Genomic DNA, 20120 nt, shown 5'->3' with positions numbered 1-20120 from the left:
CTTATCATTTCTTGGATTTTTCACCTATTCACCTACTGAATTCCCTGCTATTTACTGCTTCTTCACTTATTCAATGGATTCCTAATTATTTCCTGGCTTTTAATCAATTCAATAGCTTTCCTATTCTTTTTTGGTTCTTCACCAATTCAATGGCTTTCCTATTATTTCTTGGTTTTTATTATTATTATTATACCAGATTTATATAGCGCTCTTTTCATGATCAATTTCACGTTCAAAAGCGCTTTACATAGTTCAAATGCAGCCACACAGGGCGCATAATTCATCCTCTACTAGTACAGACACAGAGCGATCTGACCAGAGGGACAGAGAGATCAGAAATCAGATACAGGCTTGTCCAGCTAATTTAGCGTAGCTCGTTGCGAATAGACAGCCTGGTTCTTTAACGTGCCCAGTGTATAGCACTGATACACGCAAGGATTTTCACCAATCAATGGCTTTCCTTTTATTTCTTATTTTTTCACCAATTTAATAGCTTTCCCATCATTTCACAGTTCTTCACCAATTCAATGACTTCCGTACTTCTTGATTCTTCACCAATTCAATGGTATTCCTTTTATTTCTAAGTTTTTCACCAATGCTTTCCTATTTTCTCATGGTTCTTAACCAAGAAATAACAGCAAAGCCATTGAAAATGATAAAGAGTTATCCCAGTGGATTTAAAGGTATTTATACAGTTGAATTTGGTGCCTCAGTTTCTAAGGGACAAATCATTATATTATAACTAGAATTGACTAAATATAGCACATGGTAAAGGTGTTTTTCACAAAATGTGTTGCTTTAGCCCCAAAAGCATGTACATTTAAACATAACATATACATATGACATACAATCGGAGAGCACTCTGCAACCTGAGACACATTTTTCCTCAAGTATTTATTTACTCTATGACTGCCTATAATATGTTCAAGCCTATAATGTAAGCAAAGTGTCTAATACATACAGGAATTTGACCTGTTAAAGTAAGTGCAATTTGACACGAACAGAATGTTGAAGGAAACTGAATATTTTTTTTGAAATATATGAGTTTGAAATAAGATCTACTAAGTTTCAACTGTACTGAGTTCGAAATACTTAGCTGCAGCTGTATTTAATGAAATACTATAAATATAATATAATTATACCATCATTGAGATCATGTGAAATAGATGATGATGTGGACAAATCTTCCTCACTGCTACTCGCTGATATATCACCATTCTTGAAAAGAAAAAAATGTATCACATGAAACGCAAAAAAGATCCAATATAAACTGAGAACCATGTATATCTACTATCAAATTTCAGACAACATTTTTTTCCTTCAATCCTAAACAATAAAGACTTCAGCAAATAGTGTTCTTGTTGAAATATCTTCCATATTTTTGTTATCAAAAGACAAGTATTACAGCTTAGAAAGAAGTAAGTAATATATATAAATAAAAAAACATCCCAAATACATGTATTCAACAGGTTTTCTTTTTACATATTCAAAATGCCCGATGAAATTGTTAAACGTGAAAATCTAACAAAACGCTTGTCAAATTCTTAGAAAGCCATGCAAATGTGTTTTAACTGAAAGGACATCTTAAATTCAAAATAATATGATATGATCATACTAGATTGAACTGTATGTGCCAAATGTTTTCACTTATTACAATTTTAACCTTCAATTTTCTGAGCACTAAATACCTGTGATTGTATATTTGTCATGTCCGAGGTATATGACAGAGAACAAAACAAGAGGATAGGTTTTTCTGCATATCTATCAGATAGTTCATGATATCTACATGACTTGTGTTTCTTTTTCTTCAAAAGAAGTTGAAATATCTGTAGATGTAGATTTGTCAGGTTAGTGTTTGAGGTGTGTAAGTTAGAGTATAAAACAGAGGATAGTTCTTTTTGCACATCTATACGACAGTTTATGGTATATATATGTATTTATTTTTTCTTCATGAAGAAGTTTAAATACCTCGAGTGTAGATTTTGTCATGTTTGAGTATGAGGTGTGTTAGATATAGTATAAGACAGAGGATATTCTTTTTGGCATATATATCAAGCAGTCCCATACATCTACATGTGTCCATTTTTCTTCATGAAAAATATTTAAATACCTGTGAGTGTTGACTTGTCATGTTTCTGCTTGAGGTGTATAAGATTGGTAGTTCTTTTCTACTTGTGTTTGTTTTTCCTCATGAAGAAGTGTTTGAGGTGTGTAAGACCGAGTATAAAACAGAGGATAGTTCTTTTTGCACATTTATAAGACAATCTATGATATATATATAAATATGTATTTGATTTTCGTCATGAAAAAGTTTAAATACCTTGATTGCATACTTGTCATGTTCTGTTTGAGGTGTGCAAGACAGAGGATAGTTTCTTTTGCATACTCATCAGACAGCCCCTGATATCTACATGTGTTTTTCCTCATGAAAAAATCTAAATACCTGTGAGCGTAGACTTGTCATGTCTGTGTTCGAAAGGCTTTAAACAGAGGACAGTTCTTTTTGCATATCTCTATCAAATACATGTATTTGTTTTTCCTCATAAAAAATCTAAATACCTGAGAGTGGAGACTTGTCATGTTTGTGTTTGAGGTATTTAAGACAGAGGATAGTTCTTTCTGCATGTCTATCAGACAGTCCCTGAGATCACTGTTCTCTACACGCAGTTCTTGTTGCTTTTCCTCGTAGTTAGATATCAGCAACTGATACATTTCTTCTTGCCTAAGAAATTGTAAAGTTTTAATATTAAAAGCTATTTAGTTTGAACCATCACGCAGAAAAGCATAAAAATAATGTAGATGTAGTTAAAACTGAGCCAGGGTCTCTGTGGCAAAGTGGTTATGGTAACTGAATCACTTGCCCCTTATCACTGTGGGTTCAAAACACTGTAGAATTCTTTAATGTATGGAAGCTATCCACCCAGCTTGTGGGTGATCAGCAGTTCTGCCCACAAACAAGGTGCTTGAAATAACGACCGGAAGGCATAATGGAGTCTTCCTCCACTATTGAAGTCTGTAGTATTTAACATGTAGATTAATAAAAATTTAATAAACTCAATAAAATTCATTGGACATATTTTAGCAGACATTTTAAATCATGCACTGAAATTTACTAGAAATACACGTTCAAGAGTAAGTATGAAATCATACTTCTTTTAACTTACTTATTACTGGTGGCAGTATTTTTCCAAGTGCTTCTTTTACTGTCACCTCTACGTAAATATCCCTCCATATCCATACCTGCAAAATATATGTTATGACCATACAGTGGAAGAAAAAAATCATATTTAATAGCCCATCGAAAAAAAAGTCAGGCATAAAAATGAAGAACTGTTTACACAAATTAGGGAGTGGCTACTTAGTCTTACATGGGAAGTATTCCAAAATGCAGTTCCATTTAGTTGATGAAATATGGTATAATGAGTCATATAAGGATGTCTGGCTTTGTGTTATTGTACTGAAAAAAGATATAGACCATTTTCAATGTAAATTTCCAGGTGATAGCTTTATTCATTGAGAAAATGTTTTTCAAGACAGATTATTGTTTGTATAATTTTATCATGTAACATAACATCTCAACATCTTTTATCTTTGGTAAGAAGACAGGTGATTCTAATTAGCTGTATATGGTTTTCAAATCACTGAAATGCTCTTTAAGTACTAAAAATGAGGGTTAAAGAAGGCTGAAATTGTTTAAATGAAATAAAGAAGGGACTGAATTAGTATAATGTAACCTGAAACAATCATATAAGTCAGAAAAAGACAAGCATGAAACAATCTTCATAAGTTTCAGATGAATGCTAATAATAGAAACTTCACTCCACATTACCGTTTTATATTGTGGCTATCTAAGAAAGCATAAAATTTTCTTTAAAATTTCTCAGGTATGAAGGAAATGTGCTGGTATTGATGTGATCTTTTGAATTGTGAATGAGAGCAGCAGAAATTAACCTGTCTGTAGAAATCTATGTCTGGGATGCCTGCAACCTTTAAATCTGACCCCGATGTCTGGGCAGAAACCAGAAGCAGTAATCTTGTGCAGTTTATCAAACAGGCGATTCTTTTGACATATATATGTGTCAAAGCACACTGCTACATCTTAAATAATTGAAAAATGACACTTCTTCACAAAACATTCCTTAACCTATAGCCTGCTGGCGGCTAGTGATTCTGCCTTTGCAAGCAGTGCAGACCAAGATCAGCCTGCACAAATTTTCAGGCTGATCATGGTCAGCACTATTTGCTATCCAGCCAGTAAATTTTTAGTGAACACCCGTTTGAATAATAAATGGTACTGCCCAAATTGAATGATAGACCAGTCCATTTTAGAAATTTAGCAGGGTAAATGTTAAAGTGTACTAGTCCATATTGAGTCTTAAGTTACACTGACTGACCTAGGTCTACCGTAGTAACTTTCTAACTTTAAAAGACCCCCAAAGCCTCTTTGATCATAATTTCAAGAAAAGACAGTTACTAATACAGAACTTCTGACCTCCTGTTGGCCTGCAAGATGGCTTACCATTATGACACTTTCAATCACCTAATGGTAAAATGACCTACCTATTCTTCTGTCAGGATTTTTATCCATGAGTAGCTGATGAAGTTTCTCCATGAGTCTGTTTACCTCCCTTTGTTTCTTCTTCAACTCATGCTTATACTGAGCATCCCTGTCTTTGACAACTGACTGAACTCGTCTCAACTAAAGAAGAAAAAACAACAAAAAAATGTTGCTAAGGACTAAAACAACAAAAATATATATAACAACAAAACTATTTATCTCAAAATATTGAATATAGTTGTTAAAAACATAACAACTCCATGTATTAAAGCCTGCAATCTTATATTTTCAATAACAGTTTAAAGTTAAATCTCATTTATATTTTATACTTATTTTAGGTGGATTGTGAGGCAAGTTCTACAACTTATATCAATCACTCTCAACACCTCATTCCAGATTGAATCCATCGCCACGAGGATATGAGAGAAGAGAAGCCAGTTCCCTTTTTAAATGCTAAGTGCCAAGCAAGGGAGCTACTGGTACAGTTTTTCACATCTTTGGTACGACACCACCGTGTATCAAACCCACAACCTTCTACACTCAAAGCAGACGCTCTTCCACTAAGCTTATGAGATGGTCGTCTCATTTATAATTTGGGCATTTTATTCCTTAATCTACTGGTAGGCACATTTTCTTTCTTTCTTATTACAGAAAAAAAATCTGCAACAACAAAGTTAACATTCAAGTCGCAAGTTTTTAAGAACCACATCAATAACCGCTTTCTAGGCAGGAAACTGTTTTCAAATTGCTGGAAATTAAGTCCAATCAAAACAGATAAGGCTTTTTTCAAAACTTTTAGCTGAAGAAGATCCCTAATTTTGGTAATGGTGGGCACTTAGGTAGATCCATCGTTTTTTAACCAGCCAGCTTGATTGCATCTTCAATTGAAATACTTAACTCAAGCCAGAATAACAGCCCATAGACATAGAAAACTGAGACCTCAACAACTTGGCTACAGAGGTCTACTTGAAGAAAACAAAGTACAACCTACAGTCAAACCTGCATTAGTGGTCACCTGTATACAGCATGACCCTGCTTAGAAGGGTCACCTTCTGGTGCTACCGTTGGAATTCCCTATATATAGTGACCATTTATATAGTGTGACCCTGTCTAACATGGTTAGCGGACACAAGAAAAGTCAGCAAAATGCACTGTAACTGTCATTCAATATTGTATGTTTAATATAACAAGGTGCTACTTGTTTTACTGTAATGCTGTCATCAGTCTCCAGAGTAATTTGGATATAATGGTCACCAGTCTAAAATGATCATTCTCGATCTGTCCCTTCGATCACTGCTATAAACAGGTTAGATTGTACTGAGCAATGAAAATCAAGATCTCAAATAATTGCGAAACAAAAGCCAAACTGCCATTTTGCTTGAAACACAAACCACTTCATACCTCATCTTTCTCGGTCTTTAACTTTGTGGAGAGGTTTTTAATTTTGTTATGTGTCTGTCTATGCTGTTCCTTCTCCTGGGCCACACCTCGCTCCAGACGCTCCTTGTCGTTCTTTAATCGGCGGATGACTGACTGGTTCTCTGAGGCATCACAGCTGATGCGATGTACTCTGGTTAAAAAAGAATAAATACAACTATTAGTTTTACGTCCCTTTCTTTGTACTCTATCTTTATGTATGCTTCTGTCTTGAAGTTCTACAGATTTATTTTATTTATTTTGTTGGGTTTAATGCTGCACCGACTTAATTATAGGTCATATGGCGACTTGCCAGCTTTTGATGGTGGATGAAGACCCCAGGTGCCCCTCTGTCCATTATTTCATCACGAGCAGGCACCTGGGTCGAACCGACCTTCCGTAAGCCAGCTGGATGGCTTCCTCTCATGAAGAATTCAATGCCCCGAGTGAGGCTCGAACCCACATCGATGAGGGGCAAGTGATTTGAAGTAACCTTAACCACTCGGCCACGGAGGCCCCTTGAAGTTCTACAGATTCAGACATTTAACGCAATTAAAGTAATATGAATTAGCAATATTGTTCCATCAAAACAACTTAAAACGATTCAAATATACGTCTACCTGTATTAATTGTTCCTGTTCACTTATCATGCATTATAAAGTGTTGTTTTTATTATTATTATTATACCAGATTTATATAGCGCCCTTTTCATGATCAATTTCACGTTCAAAGGCGCTTTACATAGTTCAAATGCAGCCACACAGGGCGCATAATTCACCCTCTACTAGTACAGACAGAGCGATCTGACCAGAGGGACAGAGTGAGACAAAGCCCCCATGACAGAGAGATCAGAAATCAGATACAGGCTTGTCCGGCTAACTTAGCCTAGCTCGCTGCGATTAGACAGCCTGGTTCTTTAACGTGCCCAGTGTATAGCACTGATACACGCAAGGATTGCCTGGGTTCCTGACCAGTACACCTCTAGTTGGGTGGGAAACACTGAAATGCGTTTCTGAAAATTCCCGAGTAGCTGCCGGGGATCAAACCCCTGACCTCAGGATTGGAAGGCCAGTGTGCAAACCACTGAGCTATCCGTCCCCCACAATTTTTATGTAAGGAATACAGCTCCCCCGTCATAAAACATATGAATTCTGACATAAAAGTAATTTTATATCAAGTAAGCAAATAGAATAATTATTACTGGTATTGCTTGTTCTACAAATGTAACATGGCCTGATTACTTTTCCTATTAAAATAGAAGACTGAGATCTGTGTATTGTTACATAACAAATCACTTTTGAGCATCATAATTGTTAATATGTCAAAGTGTCAAATGTCATAGCAGCAGACAACAAGGAGCTGCGTTCAATAAACGCTTGATGCCCACGGTGGCATCCTTGTCGATACAAAGCAACCTAAGTCCAAAACGAGGTCAAGGTCAAACTGAGGTCAGGTGATATTTGAAGATGAGGAATGGTCACAGGTTACATCTGTATTAGTATCAATTCATTCTTGTAAGCGGTATCATTTGGTTAACCAAGAGATGGCCCATATACAGCAACCTAAGTCCAAAATGAGGTCAAGGTCATTTATTTATTTGGGTTTTACAGCGCACCAACACAGTATAGGTTATATGGCGTCAAACAGGACTACAAAGAGGTCAAGGTCAAAGATCAAACTGAGGTCAGGTGATGTTTGAAGATGAGGAATGGTCACAGGTTACATCTGTATTAATTAGTATCAATTCATTCTTGTAAGCGGTATTGATGCTAGGCGTAACGGTCCCATTTGGTTAACCAAGAGATGGCCCATATAAAGCAACCCAAGTCCAAAATGAGGTCAAGGTCAAACTGAGGTCAGGTGATGTCTGAAGATGAGAAATGGTCACAGGTTACATCTGCATTAGTATCAAGTCATTCTAGTAAGGAGTATTGATGCTAGACGAAACGGTTCCATTTGGTTAACCTTGTATGGACGGACAACGAACGAACGAACGGACAGGACAATCACTATATGCCTCCCACATCAGTAGATGCTGGAGGCATAGTAAGAAAACCACCCAAAATTGACAAATATTTGGTGGTTGTCAATGATATCATCGAGAATGTATAAAATAATCATTGATTCATGTCTGAATCAAAATAATATATCTCAAAAGTGACTTTCTCCTGACTAAAATCATTATTCGTTGTTCAGGTGCATATTATTATATCACTTAAATGTATCCTCATGGTACAATTCCTTCACATCTGAACTTGAAACAATGATTTTATTCAATGATAAATCACTGTTTGGGATGCATTATTTCTTAGATGTTTTCATAATACCAAGACTGATGATTACAAAAAAATTGCACATAATGGATCAACACCTAAGCTTATCAAAAGAGTAACTACATGCTGTATTCAAACTGTAGAAACTGTTTACCTATTTTCTAGCTCCTCCTTTATTCTATTACTCCTCTGGTACATTCGTAGGATTTCCTCCAATCTGTTAATAAGTGATGTTGTGCATCCTACGCCGTCTCGACTCACTGGCTGTAAACCAAGCCCTGTCAATTCCTGAAGTTAATACTTTTTAATCAGACATCTTCACAACGGTCAAAATTTCACAAATACAGAGTTACAGTCTAATATGGTAACACATAAGCCATAAAATTTAGCCTTAAAATTAATTACAATACAATTTTTTATGATTTCACAAAATAGTAAAAATACTAAATCTGCAAAACTCTATCCACTGTGAATATTTCTGATAGAACAGCATAATTACTATAATCTAAATTATCCAATACATAGCAATCAGCATAAAGCATACAGTCATATAAGCACTATCATGTACAGTTTGTCATGATGCTTTTTTTTTATAAACTGAAGTTATATTTAAGAACAGCATAAAATCTTTGTAAATTTTATGTTTATCTACATGGACCAATTTCTGCAAAATGAAATAAAATCCTTTCATAAAATTTTAGCAAACATGTTCAGTAACAGATACGGACCAAAGTCTCACTAAAATCGGATCATACAAAACTGGGTCAAGGCCACAAAACATCACTCAAAAATGGCAAGTACCTGGTTCAGATGGGTCAAACATTCATCTACATTATCAGGTGTACAGAATGTATTTTCATTATAAATATTCTGAGAAGAGAATGTTCTGTCTATAAAACTGCTCATCATGTGAAACTGGGTCAAGGTCGGGTCATGGTTACTGTATGTTGTCAATGACGACAGGAAATCATTGCCCGAGGACTTCAGTATACTCCAGTCAGCCATCCTGAAAATATATAGACAACCTTTTATTTCATTTTTTAGAAAAATCATGCACACTTATCAAATCCTTCCTAATAATGCTCAGCGTATGTTAGAAATTAGTATCTTAATCTAATTTCAAGAAACATACTCAGCATTTTAGTAACACAAACATTTCAGACCTGTTGACCTTTGGTTCAAAGGTTTGTTAAATGTTAGGAAAGAATGGCAAATTTTAGGATTTTCTTTTTGAAAAAAAAACAAGAGATCTGTATTACAATCTATACAAATATATCTTTAAGGTGATTTTTTGATAAATGAATTAAAATATCAAGAAACTTTGCCTAGATTTTTCTTGGATTGTCCTCTATCAAATATCAAAAGTGTTCAAAGAATTACATTTCATGCAGACTTGGTTGTCATTTACAACCAAAAGGAAAAACTTTAGAAATCATCTTCTCCAAAACTGCAAGGCCCAGAGCTTAGATAGTTGATATGTATGCAACATGGTCTAGTGGTCTTCTACCAAGGTCCAAGGCCAAAACAGGCCCAGCTCTGGGGTTCACTAAATGATCCGTGCCATGAGAAAACCAACATAGTGACTTTGCGACCAGCATGAATCCAGACCAGCCTGCGCATCCGCGCAGTCTGGTCAGGATCCATGCTGTTCGCGAACAGTTTCTCCAATTCCAATAGGCTTTAAAAGCGAACAGCATGGAGCCTGACCAGACTGCGCGGATGCGCAGGCTGGTCTGGATCCATGCTGGTCGCACACCCACTATGTTGGTTTTCTCATTGCGCGGCTCAAATGTTTTCAGTGTTGTAGTATTTTCTGATCCTTTTGGAATCGTTGAATCCTATCTATATCTGAGTAACAGAATTCCGTTTAAGTCAGTGCTATGGGACGTGAGGGGTGTTGCACTTTCCTTTAACTTTCATAAACAGACTCAATCAAACAAGAGTCTGTTACTGTTTTGCTTGGTTGCATCCTTTGTTTCCAAAAGATCTTCTTATAGATTTTATTAGAAAGCCTTAATATAAGAAAAACATTAAAAAAATTCTTGCATAAAACCTGAATGCCTTAAAGCTAATAGCGGCGTGGTCCTCTACAAAGTTAAATGTTCAAATCATGCCCCTGGGGTGAAAAATTGGCCCCACATAAGGGTCACTTGTTTAGATATATTAAAACTCTTCTTGACTGTCTTAAAACATACAGATCTGTGCTTCAATATTTGTGATAAAGCAACATTTCAAGAATGTGACAGTAACATGATTTTCAAGTTCATTCAGAAAACTCATCAAAATAAATGCAAACTGCAAAAACTTTAATCTTTTCAAACCTATCTGTCAACTTTAATTGACAAATTTGAATTATTTCAAAAGTTTACATAGCATTAAATGAGCCATTCATTCAAAAAATCACATTAAACTTCCATTCACAATTTATCAATAGAAACTTAATTTAAACTGCTACAAAATTTTTACCCAATATGATACCATCTACTATATCCATGCAAAAACATAACTAAACCACTTTTTAAAACTGTTACACTGCAAGTGAAACTGTAGTTATTCACAAAATGTTAAAATCATCAAATCTCAAGCAGGTACACTGCCTGATCTACATTATGAGCACAACTGCCACAAAAGATACATACAAGAAAATGTACTTAAAACACTAGGACTAGGTGTAATTTAAATTTCCATGCATCACATGACCAGTTCAATTAGAATAATTTTGCGGATGTCATAAGTCAAAAACAGATATCAGATTCTATACCATGAAAAGTTCCTCAAAAATATAAATGACGGCTTGTTTGATGTCAATTATGAAATTAAAAACCATCCAGTCAATTACTTAATCTCAAATAAGTCTCTATTTAAAAATTAGCATGTCTTGAAAACCACCTTCGGTTTAAATGGACGTTAAGTCAATATTTTGACAAGCGATAACCCGAGCAAGCTATACTACAGTCCAGAATGTTACAACGTGTCACTGTGGACATATTACCCTAGATAAATCTTGATTAATCCTACTTCAGACCAAAATTAAATTCTGATCATCGAAAACCATTGATATGAAACCTGTCAGATATCTTGGGTAAATCTGGACTCTTTAATGATAGCATTTGAACCTTGTTGGCCTCTTTGAGGTTAAGATAACTATCAAGTCCACCACATTTTCAGTGTTCTTTATTTTTTTTTTATAATTATTTACATTAAGTCTTAACTTCATTTTTATTTTTCAAGAATACCCTACATATAACATCAATAGTTTAGTCTTTTTTTTTTTTTTGCTATGGCAAGTATTATAATCAAGCAGACCTATAGCGGCTGTAATTTTTTTATAGTTAAATTAACAGTTATGTACAGAATTTGTTAATAAATTTATTATTACAGTCATAAAATGTAAAACAAAGCTAAAATGGCAAAGAAACATAAAAATAATTATTTGCTTTAATAATTATTGTTCAAAAGAAAATGAACTCTACATTATATTTATAACCTGAGTAAATTTAAGTTACACTGAACATAGTTATAACAAATTTCTGGATATAACGAAAATGTTCAGATTTTAGTTCTTTATTCTACACAAAATAAAATGGTTATAGAAAACATGCTCAAATAGTGAATTTTCATGTCAAAATTTACAATGTAGAGGTAATGAACGTTTTTTTCTTGTGTTATAATATCTGTAGAATCCCTAGGCATATCCAGAGAGATTCTGCAACACTGATGTTGTTGCACAAAAAAAACTTGCATTAACACTATTTTAGCATTAGAGGTACAAAGCTAAACAAAAGCACCACCTGCAGGTGCCATCACTTGTCTGCAAGTGCTGCACAATATGTAAAACTATGTTAACACATTTTAACTCCGATTTTACGCAGAAGACCAAAAAATCAAAAAGTATCACCGGAGACCAAAACACAGCAAACAACTTCAAAGATCATCCTCAGATCCTAAAAACATAACTGTAAACATGCTAAAGACAAAAAGGATCATATAAATACACCAAAATATGTTTTCAGAAAGTATGCAAATAAACAGTAATCTAGAAAAAGAAGAATGCAAACAAAATGTACAACTTTACCATCTTAACACTGGTCATGCTTGTCTAAAGTTTTTGTCAAATGATTATTAAATTACCGATTTATTTCAAACTATCTGATTCAAAATCGTTATTAACAAATAAACATAAACTATTAACAAAAAAATAAATAAATAAACAATACCATTCAGTAAACAATTATGCTATTTATGAGATAGAATTTTTATAATCAATAATGAGCCGTGCCATGAGAAAACCAACACAGTGGGTTTGCGACCAGCATGGATCCAGCCTGCGCATCCGCACAGTCTGGTCAGGATCCATGCTGTTCGCTAACAATTTCTATATATGCAATAGGCTTTGAAAGCAAACAGCATGGATGCTGACCAGACTGCGCGGATGCACAAGCTGGTCTGGATCCATGCAGGTCGCAAAGCCACAATGTTAGTTTTCTCATGGCGTGGCTCAATTATTGTTCACTAGTTATGGACATTAAAAACAATTATTTATATTACATTGAATCCCACTAAACTTTGAATTTAACCTGACTCCACACAATCCTTTATCCAAGAGCTGGTCAAAAGTCAAAGAAGCTGAGTGTCATAATATCGGAATACTTTCTCTACTGCCAATGCAAAATATGTAAACTGACAGAGCTTACTACAATGTCTGTCTTTATATCATAAACCAATAAAATTTAAGACAATAACCTGCCTTTTTCTTTTACCAAAACTTAAATCATGATTCGCACAAATCTGAACTTTTACATCCGGTATTGAAGGTATTACAGCTTACTTACCATCTTTCAAATAACTTGTCTCAAACATTCCCAATAACGTATATCATCCCTAGAAATATATCCAAGTAACTGTTTTGAGTCCTTGTAAATGGTATTTAAATGCCCCCAAAAATTCACCATATACAGAATATGTCAGTAAATGACAAAAAATATTCACAATATTCACAATCATATCAGAATAACCAGATTATAACAATGAAACAAGTAATCTCAAGAAAATTCTTAAAGAATAGATTTGTTAAAATTCCAAAAACGGCACAGTTTCCACTTCAGTTACTGCAAGAGATAAACCTCATATTCTGATAATATCTTAATTTCATTTAATCATAACCAATGAAGCATATCTGATATTCATCATTACACCTAAACCTGCAGAATTTCATTAAATATTGATGAACGTATTTCATTTAAAGTTTAACGTTCCATGTCCCATATTCATACTTTAAAACGACCCAAGATGATACTTTATATTTACAACACCTTGTTTCTAAACAGGTGATATTGATTTCCAATTAAGTGATCGACATCCCACGGAGAGGCTCCGTTCAATGTCGTCCTGCTACAGAATCGTAACATCTCATTTATACGATAATTAAAACTCTTGTGTTTTGATGCTGTCTACGTTAACAGCGGAAATCCTGCATGTATAATTGCATGTCCAATTACCTTTATTAGACAGATAAAGTATAACGTAGCTTGCGGATAAAAATCAATGTGTTTCGAAGATCTTTGTTATAGTTATTCAAAGACTGCAGCAAGTATATACTTAAATCAATAGACTACAAACTTCCATTAAATAATCAAATACTTTTCTTCTGCTTGCATATTAAAAGGATCTGCATATTTGTTCCAGAAGAACTATATCTTTATTCAAATTGAATTTTGTGGACAATATTTTTCATTGGTATTATAATGCTCACCATAATGCATGATTTACTCCTAAGTGGCCTTTAGACTTACTACTAAATTCTCAAGCCTATTGGGCAGAGAGGGAATTAGTCCCTTAAACTGCCAATTAAAACTGTTACCCATTCAGCCCCTTAAAGGAACTCGGATAGACCGCAAGATTATCAAATATCTTACTTTTCAAATCATAAAAAAATGTCTGCAGAGTCCTTAAAATCATAACTCAATATCATTTTAATAAATGGATATAAAACATTCATGGTATATACATAATTTACCACTGTTTGACTGAAACTTTTTTGAGCTCTGAAACATGATTGGTTACAACTAGTTTACTGTTAACAAATAAAGGTATTTTTGTGATTGAAACTATCTTCTCATTTATGCATTTGTTGAATATTATTATTTAGATATAAACATCTAATTTTAACAGCATTTAAAGTGACTAATCTTGATTTCTTACTTTATATAATAGTTATTCTTTTCGGAATCTAACACTCAACAAAAAATATTTTCAAAAACATTTCTTCTTAATTTATTAAGCACTGGTGTCTGAAATGTTACACTAGTATCTATTTAAGTAAAACCTGTTTAGGACTTTAAAAGCTTAAACCCTTAATGATAGCAATTTAAGAAATCCTCCCATTATTTAAAGTAAACATAGTGTCCAATTTTAAAGCGAGGTTTAATATTGACACTGTGGGTGAATGTTCAACTGAGTTACAACTGTCTTTGATGACAGCCATAAACCTTGTAATCTCTCTATTATCTATAAACATAAGATGATGGGTCAGTCATGAAAATTTTGTATCATTTTTAACCCTTACCCTGCTAAATTTCATAACTGTACTTGTCCATCTTTCAATTTGGACAGTACCATTAACTATTAAAAGGGGTGCTTACCAAAAAGATACTGACTGTATGGCAAACAGTGCAGATTATGATCAGACTGCATGGCAATGTGCAGGCTGATCATGATCTACACAGTTCGAAAAGGCAGAATCAATTGTGTCTAGCATGATAAGGTATTTGATTGTGGACCTCTACTGATGTGCTGCTAAATCATGGGGCCAAAGGGTCTGGAATACTCGGGTAAAAGGTTTTGAACATGCAGATCATTGACAACAATTTCAAAGCAATACTCAAGAACAGCATCGCCTGCAGGTGCCAAAACTCATCTCACTGTAATATCTTAACATAAGGCAGTATACATGCAAGAAAATAGTTAGGTTCTCGGGTTTTTTCCCCCACCCAATGATAATAAAAAACATAAAATTTCAAAGGTAGGGTATTTTAAAAGCCATTTAAAAAATGACGAGTCCTTAGCAAAAAAAAAAACAACTAAGAAATTTACACCAAAATCTTAAAGACTCATAATTCTGAAAAACTGCAAGACAGATCTCGATTCTCAAGTTAATAGGACTTTGACCTACTTACTAATTTAATGGTCATTTTATACTAAGAGACTGCTTATAGTAATAGAAGATACCTTTCAACACCGCTTCATTCTAACAGAAGGGTGAACTAATATGCAATATCCAGCCATATCACAAAGATGTGTTTGGAGACAGAACAAGGAGCTGCGTTCAATAAACGCTTGATGCCCCCGTAGGCATCCTTGCCGATAGATTTTGCACCTTATGGTTACATCTGTATTAGTATTAATTCATTCTTGTAAGCAGTATTGATGCTAGACGAAACGGTCCCATTTGGTTAACCAAGAGATGGCCGATGCAAAGCAACCTAAGTCCAAAACGAGGTCAAGGTCAAGGTCAAACTGAGGTCAGGTGATGTCTGAAGATGAGGAATGGTCACAGGTTACATCTGCATTAGTATCAAGTCATTCTAGTACGGGGTATTGATGCTAGACAAAATGGTCCCATTTGGTTAACCTCGTACGGACGGACGAACAAACGGACAGACGGATGGACAGGACAATCACTATATGCCTCCCGCATCAGTAGATGACGGGGGCATAAAAATAAAACCACACCATTTTTGTGATGCTTTAGGTGTTTTTAAAAAAAAGGGAAATGACCAAAATTGTATAAGAAATACATTTACAGTCATAAGTCAGAGCTTTCCCCTGCCCCATAACATGGAAAAATATGTTTTGCTTCTTCATGGTAATGCAATATCAGTGATTATTTTAAGTCAGTGTCCTGTATCATACACACATAAAATCTGACAAGGACAAATTACCAAAAGACACCCAACACTGTGGTCACTCCATTGTATCAAAAATTTGAGATGATAGATATTAGACACACACATTTTAGTAATGATACGAGGAGAATGATTCATAAACATTAAGTAATTAAACCAACAAAATTTAAACCACTGTTGTAATTTTCATTCCTTTTTAGTTAAATACTATTATTCAGTTCTTTGGTTAATTGTATACTGTTTGGTTGTCAATGCTAACCGAAGTCAATGAAATATGATGCTCTCAAACAACTAAAACTCAACGTTTGTAAAACAAGAGGGCCAAGATGGCCCTTGGTCGCTCACCTGAGAAACACACCGTAACATGTTTGACCTACAGTGATTTCATGGAAACAGATATTCTTCAACCAATTACCCCGCTGTTACATGACTGAAATACTGTTGAAAAACGGCGTTAAACCCAAAACAAACAAACAAACAATTTTCATTTAGATTGGACCAAAAATGTGGTCTCTTAAGTGTAAACATGTATTTTCTTCAATTTGACCTAGTGACCTAGTTTTTGAGCCAAGATGACCTACATTCGAATTTGACCTAGATTTGATCAAGGCAATCATTCTGACTAAATTTCATCAACCTCAATTAAAAAATATAGCCTCTATCACATACAAAACGTTTTTCTTTGATTTGTCCTAGCGACCTAGTTTTTGACCCCAGATGACCCATATTCAAACTTGACCTTAACTTCATCAAGGCTATCATTCTGAAACCACCTCGGCAGCCTAGTGGTAGAGCATCCGTTTTGAGAGCGGGAGGTCGTGAGTTCGATCCCTGGCTGCGTAAAGATGTAAAAAATGGTACTAGCAGCTTTCTCGCTTGGCGCTCAGCATTAAGAGGATAGTGCGAGGACTGGTCAGCCCGGTGTCAGTATAATGTGACTGGGTGGGATATCATGCCACGTGTCTACGGCGTGATATTCCAGTGAGGCAGCACTATAAAGTTGGGCATTGTGCTCACTGCTACAAGTAGACACCGTCGTTTATATGACTGAAAAAATGTTGAAAAAGACGTTAAACCCGAACACACACACTATCATTCTGACCAAATTTAATGAAGATCAATTGAAAAATACAGTCTCTATTGCATACACAAGGTTTATCTTTGATTTGACCTAGTGACCTAGTTTTTGACCCAAGATGATACATATTCAAAACTGACCTAGATTTTATCAAGGCAATCATTCTAACCAAATTCATGAAGATCAAGTGAAAAATAAAGCCTTTATCGCATACACAAGGTTTTTTTTTATTTGACCTAGTGACCTAGTTTTTGATCCCAGATGATCCATATTCAAACTCGACCTAGATTTCATCAAGGCAATCATTCTGACCAAAATTCATGAAGGTCAATTGAAAAATACAGCCTCCATCGCATACACAAGGTTTTTCTTTGATTTGACCTAGTGACCTGGTTTTTAAACCCAGATGACTCATTTTCAAACTTGGCCTAGATTTCATCAAGGTAATCATTTTCCCAAAAATTCATGAAGATTAATTGAACAAGGAGCTGCGTTCAATAAACGCTTGATGCCCCCGGTGGCATCCTTGTCGATACAAAGCAACCTAAATCCAAAACGAGGTCAAGGTCAAACTGAGGTCAGGTGATGTTTGAAGATGAGGAATGGCCATAGGTTACATCTGTATTAGTATCAATTCTTTCTTGTAAGCGGTACTGATGCTAGACGAAACGGTACCATTTGGTTAACCAAGAGTCTGGCCCATATAAAGCAACCTAAGTCCAAAATGAGGTCAAAGTGATGTCTGAAGATGAGGAATGGTCACAGGATACATCAGTTCTGCATTAGTATCAAGTCATTCTAGTAAGGGGTATTGATGCTAGACGAAACGGTCCCATTTGGTTAACCTCGTACGGATGGACGGACGAACAGACAGGACAATCACTATATGCCTCCCGCATCAGTAGATGCCGGGGGCATAAAAATACAGCCTCTATCGCATACACAAGGTTTTTCTTTGATTTGACCTAGTGGCCTAGTTTTTGACCCCAGATGACCCATTTTCGAACTCGGCCTAGATTTCATTGAGGTTATCATTCTGACAAAATTTCATGAAGATAAGTTGAAAAATACAGCCTCTATCCCATACACAAGCTAAATGTTGACAGACGACAGACGCCGGACGACAGACAGACGCCGGACATCGAGCGATCACAAAAACTCACCCGAGCATTGCTCCGGTGAGCTAAAAAGTGAACTTCTTGCCATTGACACACCATCTAGTCACAAGGCTCTATAAACTACATGTATATCTGTTAATGGTTGGTGGAATGAGCTACATTATGTTTAACATACTACCCTTCAGGTATCATTTGAGAATGGATGCTGTTCTGAGCAACATAGATCAGTAAAATTTAATAAGGATTTTAAAAACAAAATTTCTGAATGTCTTTTGCCTAATACTGGTATAACCTTTATTCGGATGTCGAAATGAAATTGATGTGACATTTCTTATTTCAAATTTTATCTTTTATGGAATGATATTATTGAATTATTATAATGCTTTCACTGTCATAAAATGCTACTTTACAACATTCTAAATAAAATATAAAATGATGGGGGTTGATGCACCCTATCCACCATATTTGTATATACTTAGTTTTTTTCAGAAAATCTTACGAACGTCTTACCATTTATAAAGACACATTATCCTTATGCTTGCAATAAAAACACAAATAAATTAGTTTTTAACTAATGCTTGCTTATTCAAATTGTTGTCCCAAAAGCAGGAAACTGAGTTTAATTGCTTGCCTGAACAAATTTCTTTGCTAAAGCTTCAAAAAAAAACAAGGTGAGAAGGTCATGGTAAAGCTAGATTCTTCACAATAAGAAATCCGTTAAAAATTATACAGGTGGTCCAAATCTCTTTGCTGTAGCTTCAAAAACAAGAAAATAGGTCAGTAGGTCAGGGTAAATGATATTTAAGATGAGTATTGAAATCGGTATCAAAAGTTCTATCATGTGGTCCAAATTTCCATGCTGTATCTTCAAAAACAAGGAAGTAGGTCAGAAGATCACGATTAAGGCTATTCAAGATGAGTATTGAAATCAGTATAACAAGGAGCTGCGTTCAATAAACGCTTGATGCCCCCGGTGGAATCCTTGTCGATACAAAGCAACCTAAGTCCAAAACGAGGTCAAGTTCAAGGTCAAGGTCAAACTGAGGTCAGGTGATATCTGAAGATGAGGAATGGTCACAGGTTACATCTGCATTAGTATCATTCTAGTTAGGGGTATTGATGCTAGACGAAACGGTCGCATTTGGTTAACCTCGTATCTGATTTTTTTGTCTCTGTATCAGCTGAAATATTTTTTATGAGTCTTTCGCTCTGAATAATGGTCAATAGTTTGCTTCTTTTATGTAGTTATATTGAAATTTTATGCAGAATGTAAGAAAATGGATGATGGTAACTGGTCACTACTGATGTTATCAACTGGGAATATAGTAGTTGGATGAAAGGTTAACCGTTATTTAAGTTATTATGGCCATTTTCAAATCACAACTGGTCAGTTTGATTTGTAACGCCTATTTTTAAGTTTCCGTTGATAACTTACGGTACTAGACAACTTTTGGTGACAGGTACCCATACCCTCAGGAAGGAGAATTTTTAGTTGTTTTAAGGCAAAAAGGGGAAGTTTTTAGCCATATATACTGTGAAATCATTAATATTCGTGGGGGATTAATTTTCGTGGATTTCGTGGTCAATCCACGAAATTTAATCCCAACGAACAAGTGAAATTCCCATTCATTTTATGTTCAAAAGTTGAAATCCACGAATTCATATCCCCACGAAATTGCCGTTCTGACCAAAACCACGAAATTTCATACCCACGAAATTAAATGATTTTACGGTATGTTACTACTTTTCACATTTATTAATAGTGTTTTCAAT

At 35.0% G+C, this 20120-nt stretch overlaps 1 protein-coding gene across 6 annotated transcripts in view; it reads right to left on the bottom strand.

The window, feature by feature from the left end:
• LOC128555745 (afadin- and alpha-actinin-binding protein B-like) overlaps positions 1 to 20120 on the bottom strand; it is a 47872-nt gene that overhangs the window by 17715 nt on the left and 10037 nt on the right. For 4 of the 6 annotated variants that reach the window (XR_008370314.1, XM_053539060.1, XM_053539065.1 and 1 more), the window contains exons 2-8: positions 9049 to 9253; positions 8402 to 8535; positions 5960 to 6128; positions 4561 to 4699; positions 3165 to 3240; positions 2560 to 2722; positions 1143 to 1218 (exon numbers count right to left, since the gene is read on the bottom strand). Coding sequence is in view for 5 of the 6 variants with exons in the window: in XM_053539060.1 (XP_053395035.1) it covers positions 1143 to 1218; positions 2560 to 2722; positions 3165 to 3240; positions 4561 to 4699; positions 5960 to 6128; positions 8402 to 8535; positions 9049 to 9252 (961 nt within the window). In the remaining variant the exon portion in view is untranslated. Of the gene's footprint in view, positions 1 to 1142; positions 1219 to 2559; positions 2723 to 3164; positions 3241 to 4560; positions 4700 to 5959; positions 6129 to 8401; positions 8536 to 9048; positions 9254 to 12322; positions 12349 to 13079; positions 13370 to 20120 lie in introns of those variants that run through there. The other 2 variants (XM_053539062.1, XM_053539063.1) reach the window with 2 other exon arrangements.

This window comes from Mercenaria mercenaria, chromosome 3 (assembly GCF_021730395.1).
Source record: "Mercenaria mercenaria strain notata chromosome 3, MADL_Memer_1, whole genome shotgun sequence".
NCBI lineage: Eukaryota > Metazoa > Mollusca > Bivalvia > Venerida > Veneridae > Mercenaria > Mercenaria mercenaria.
This window is presented reverse-complemented; position numbering and strand designations above follow the sequence as displayed.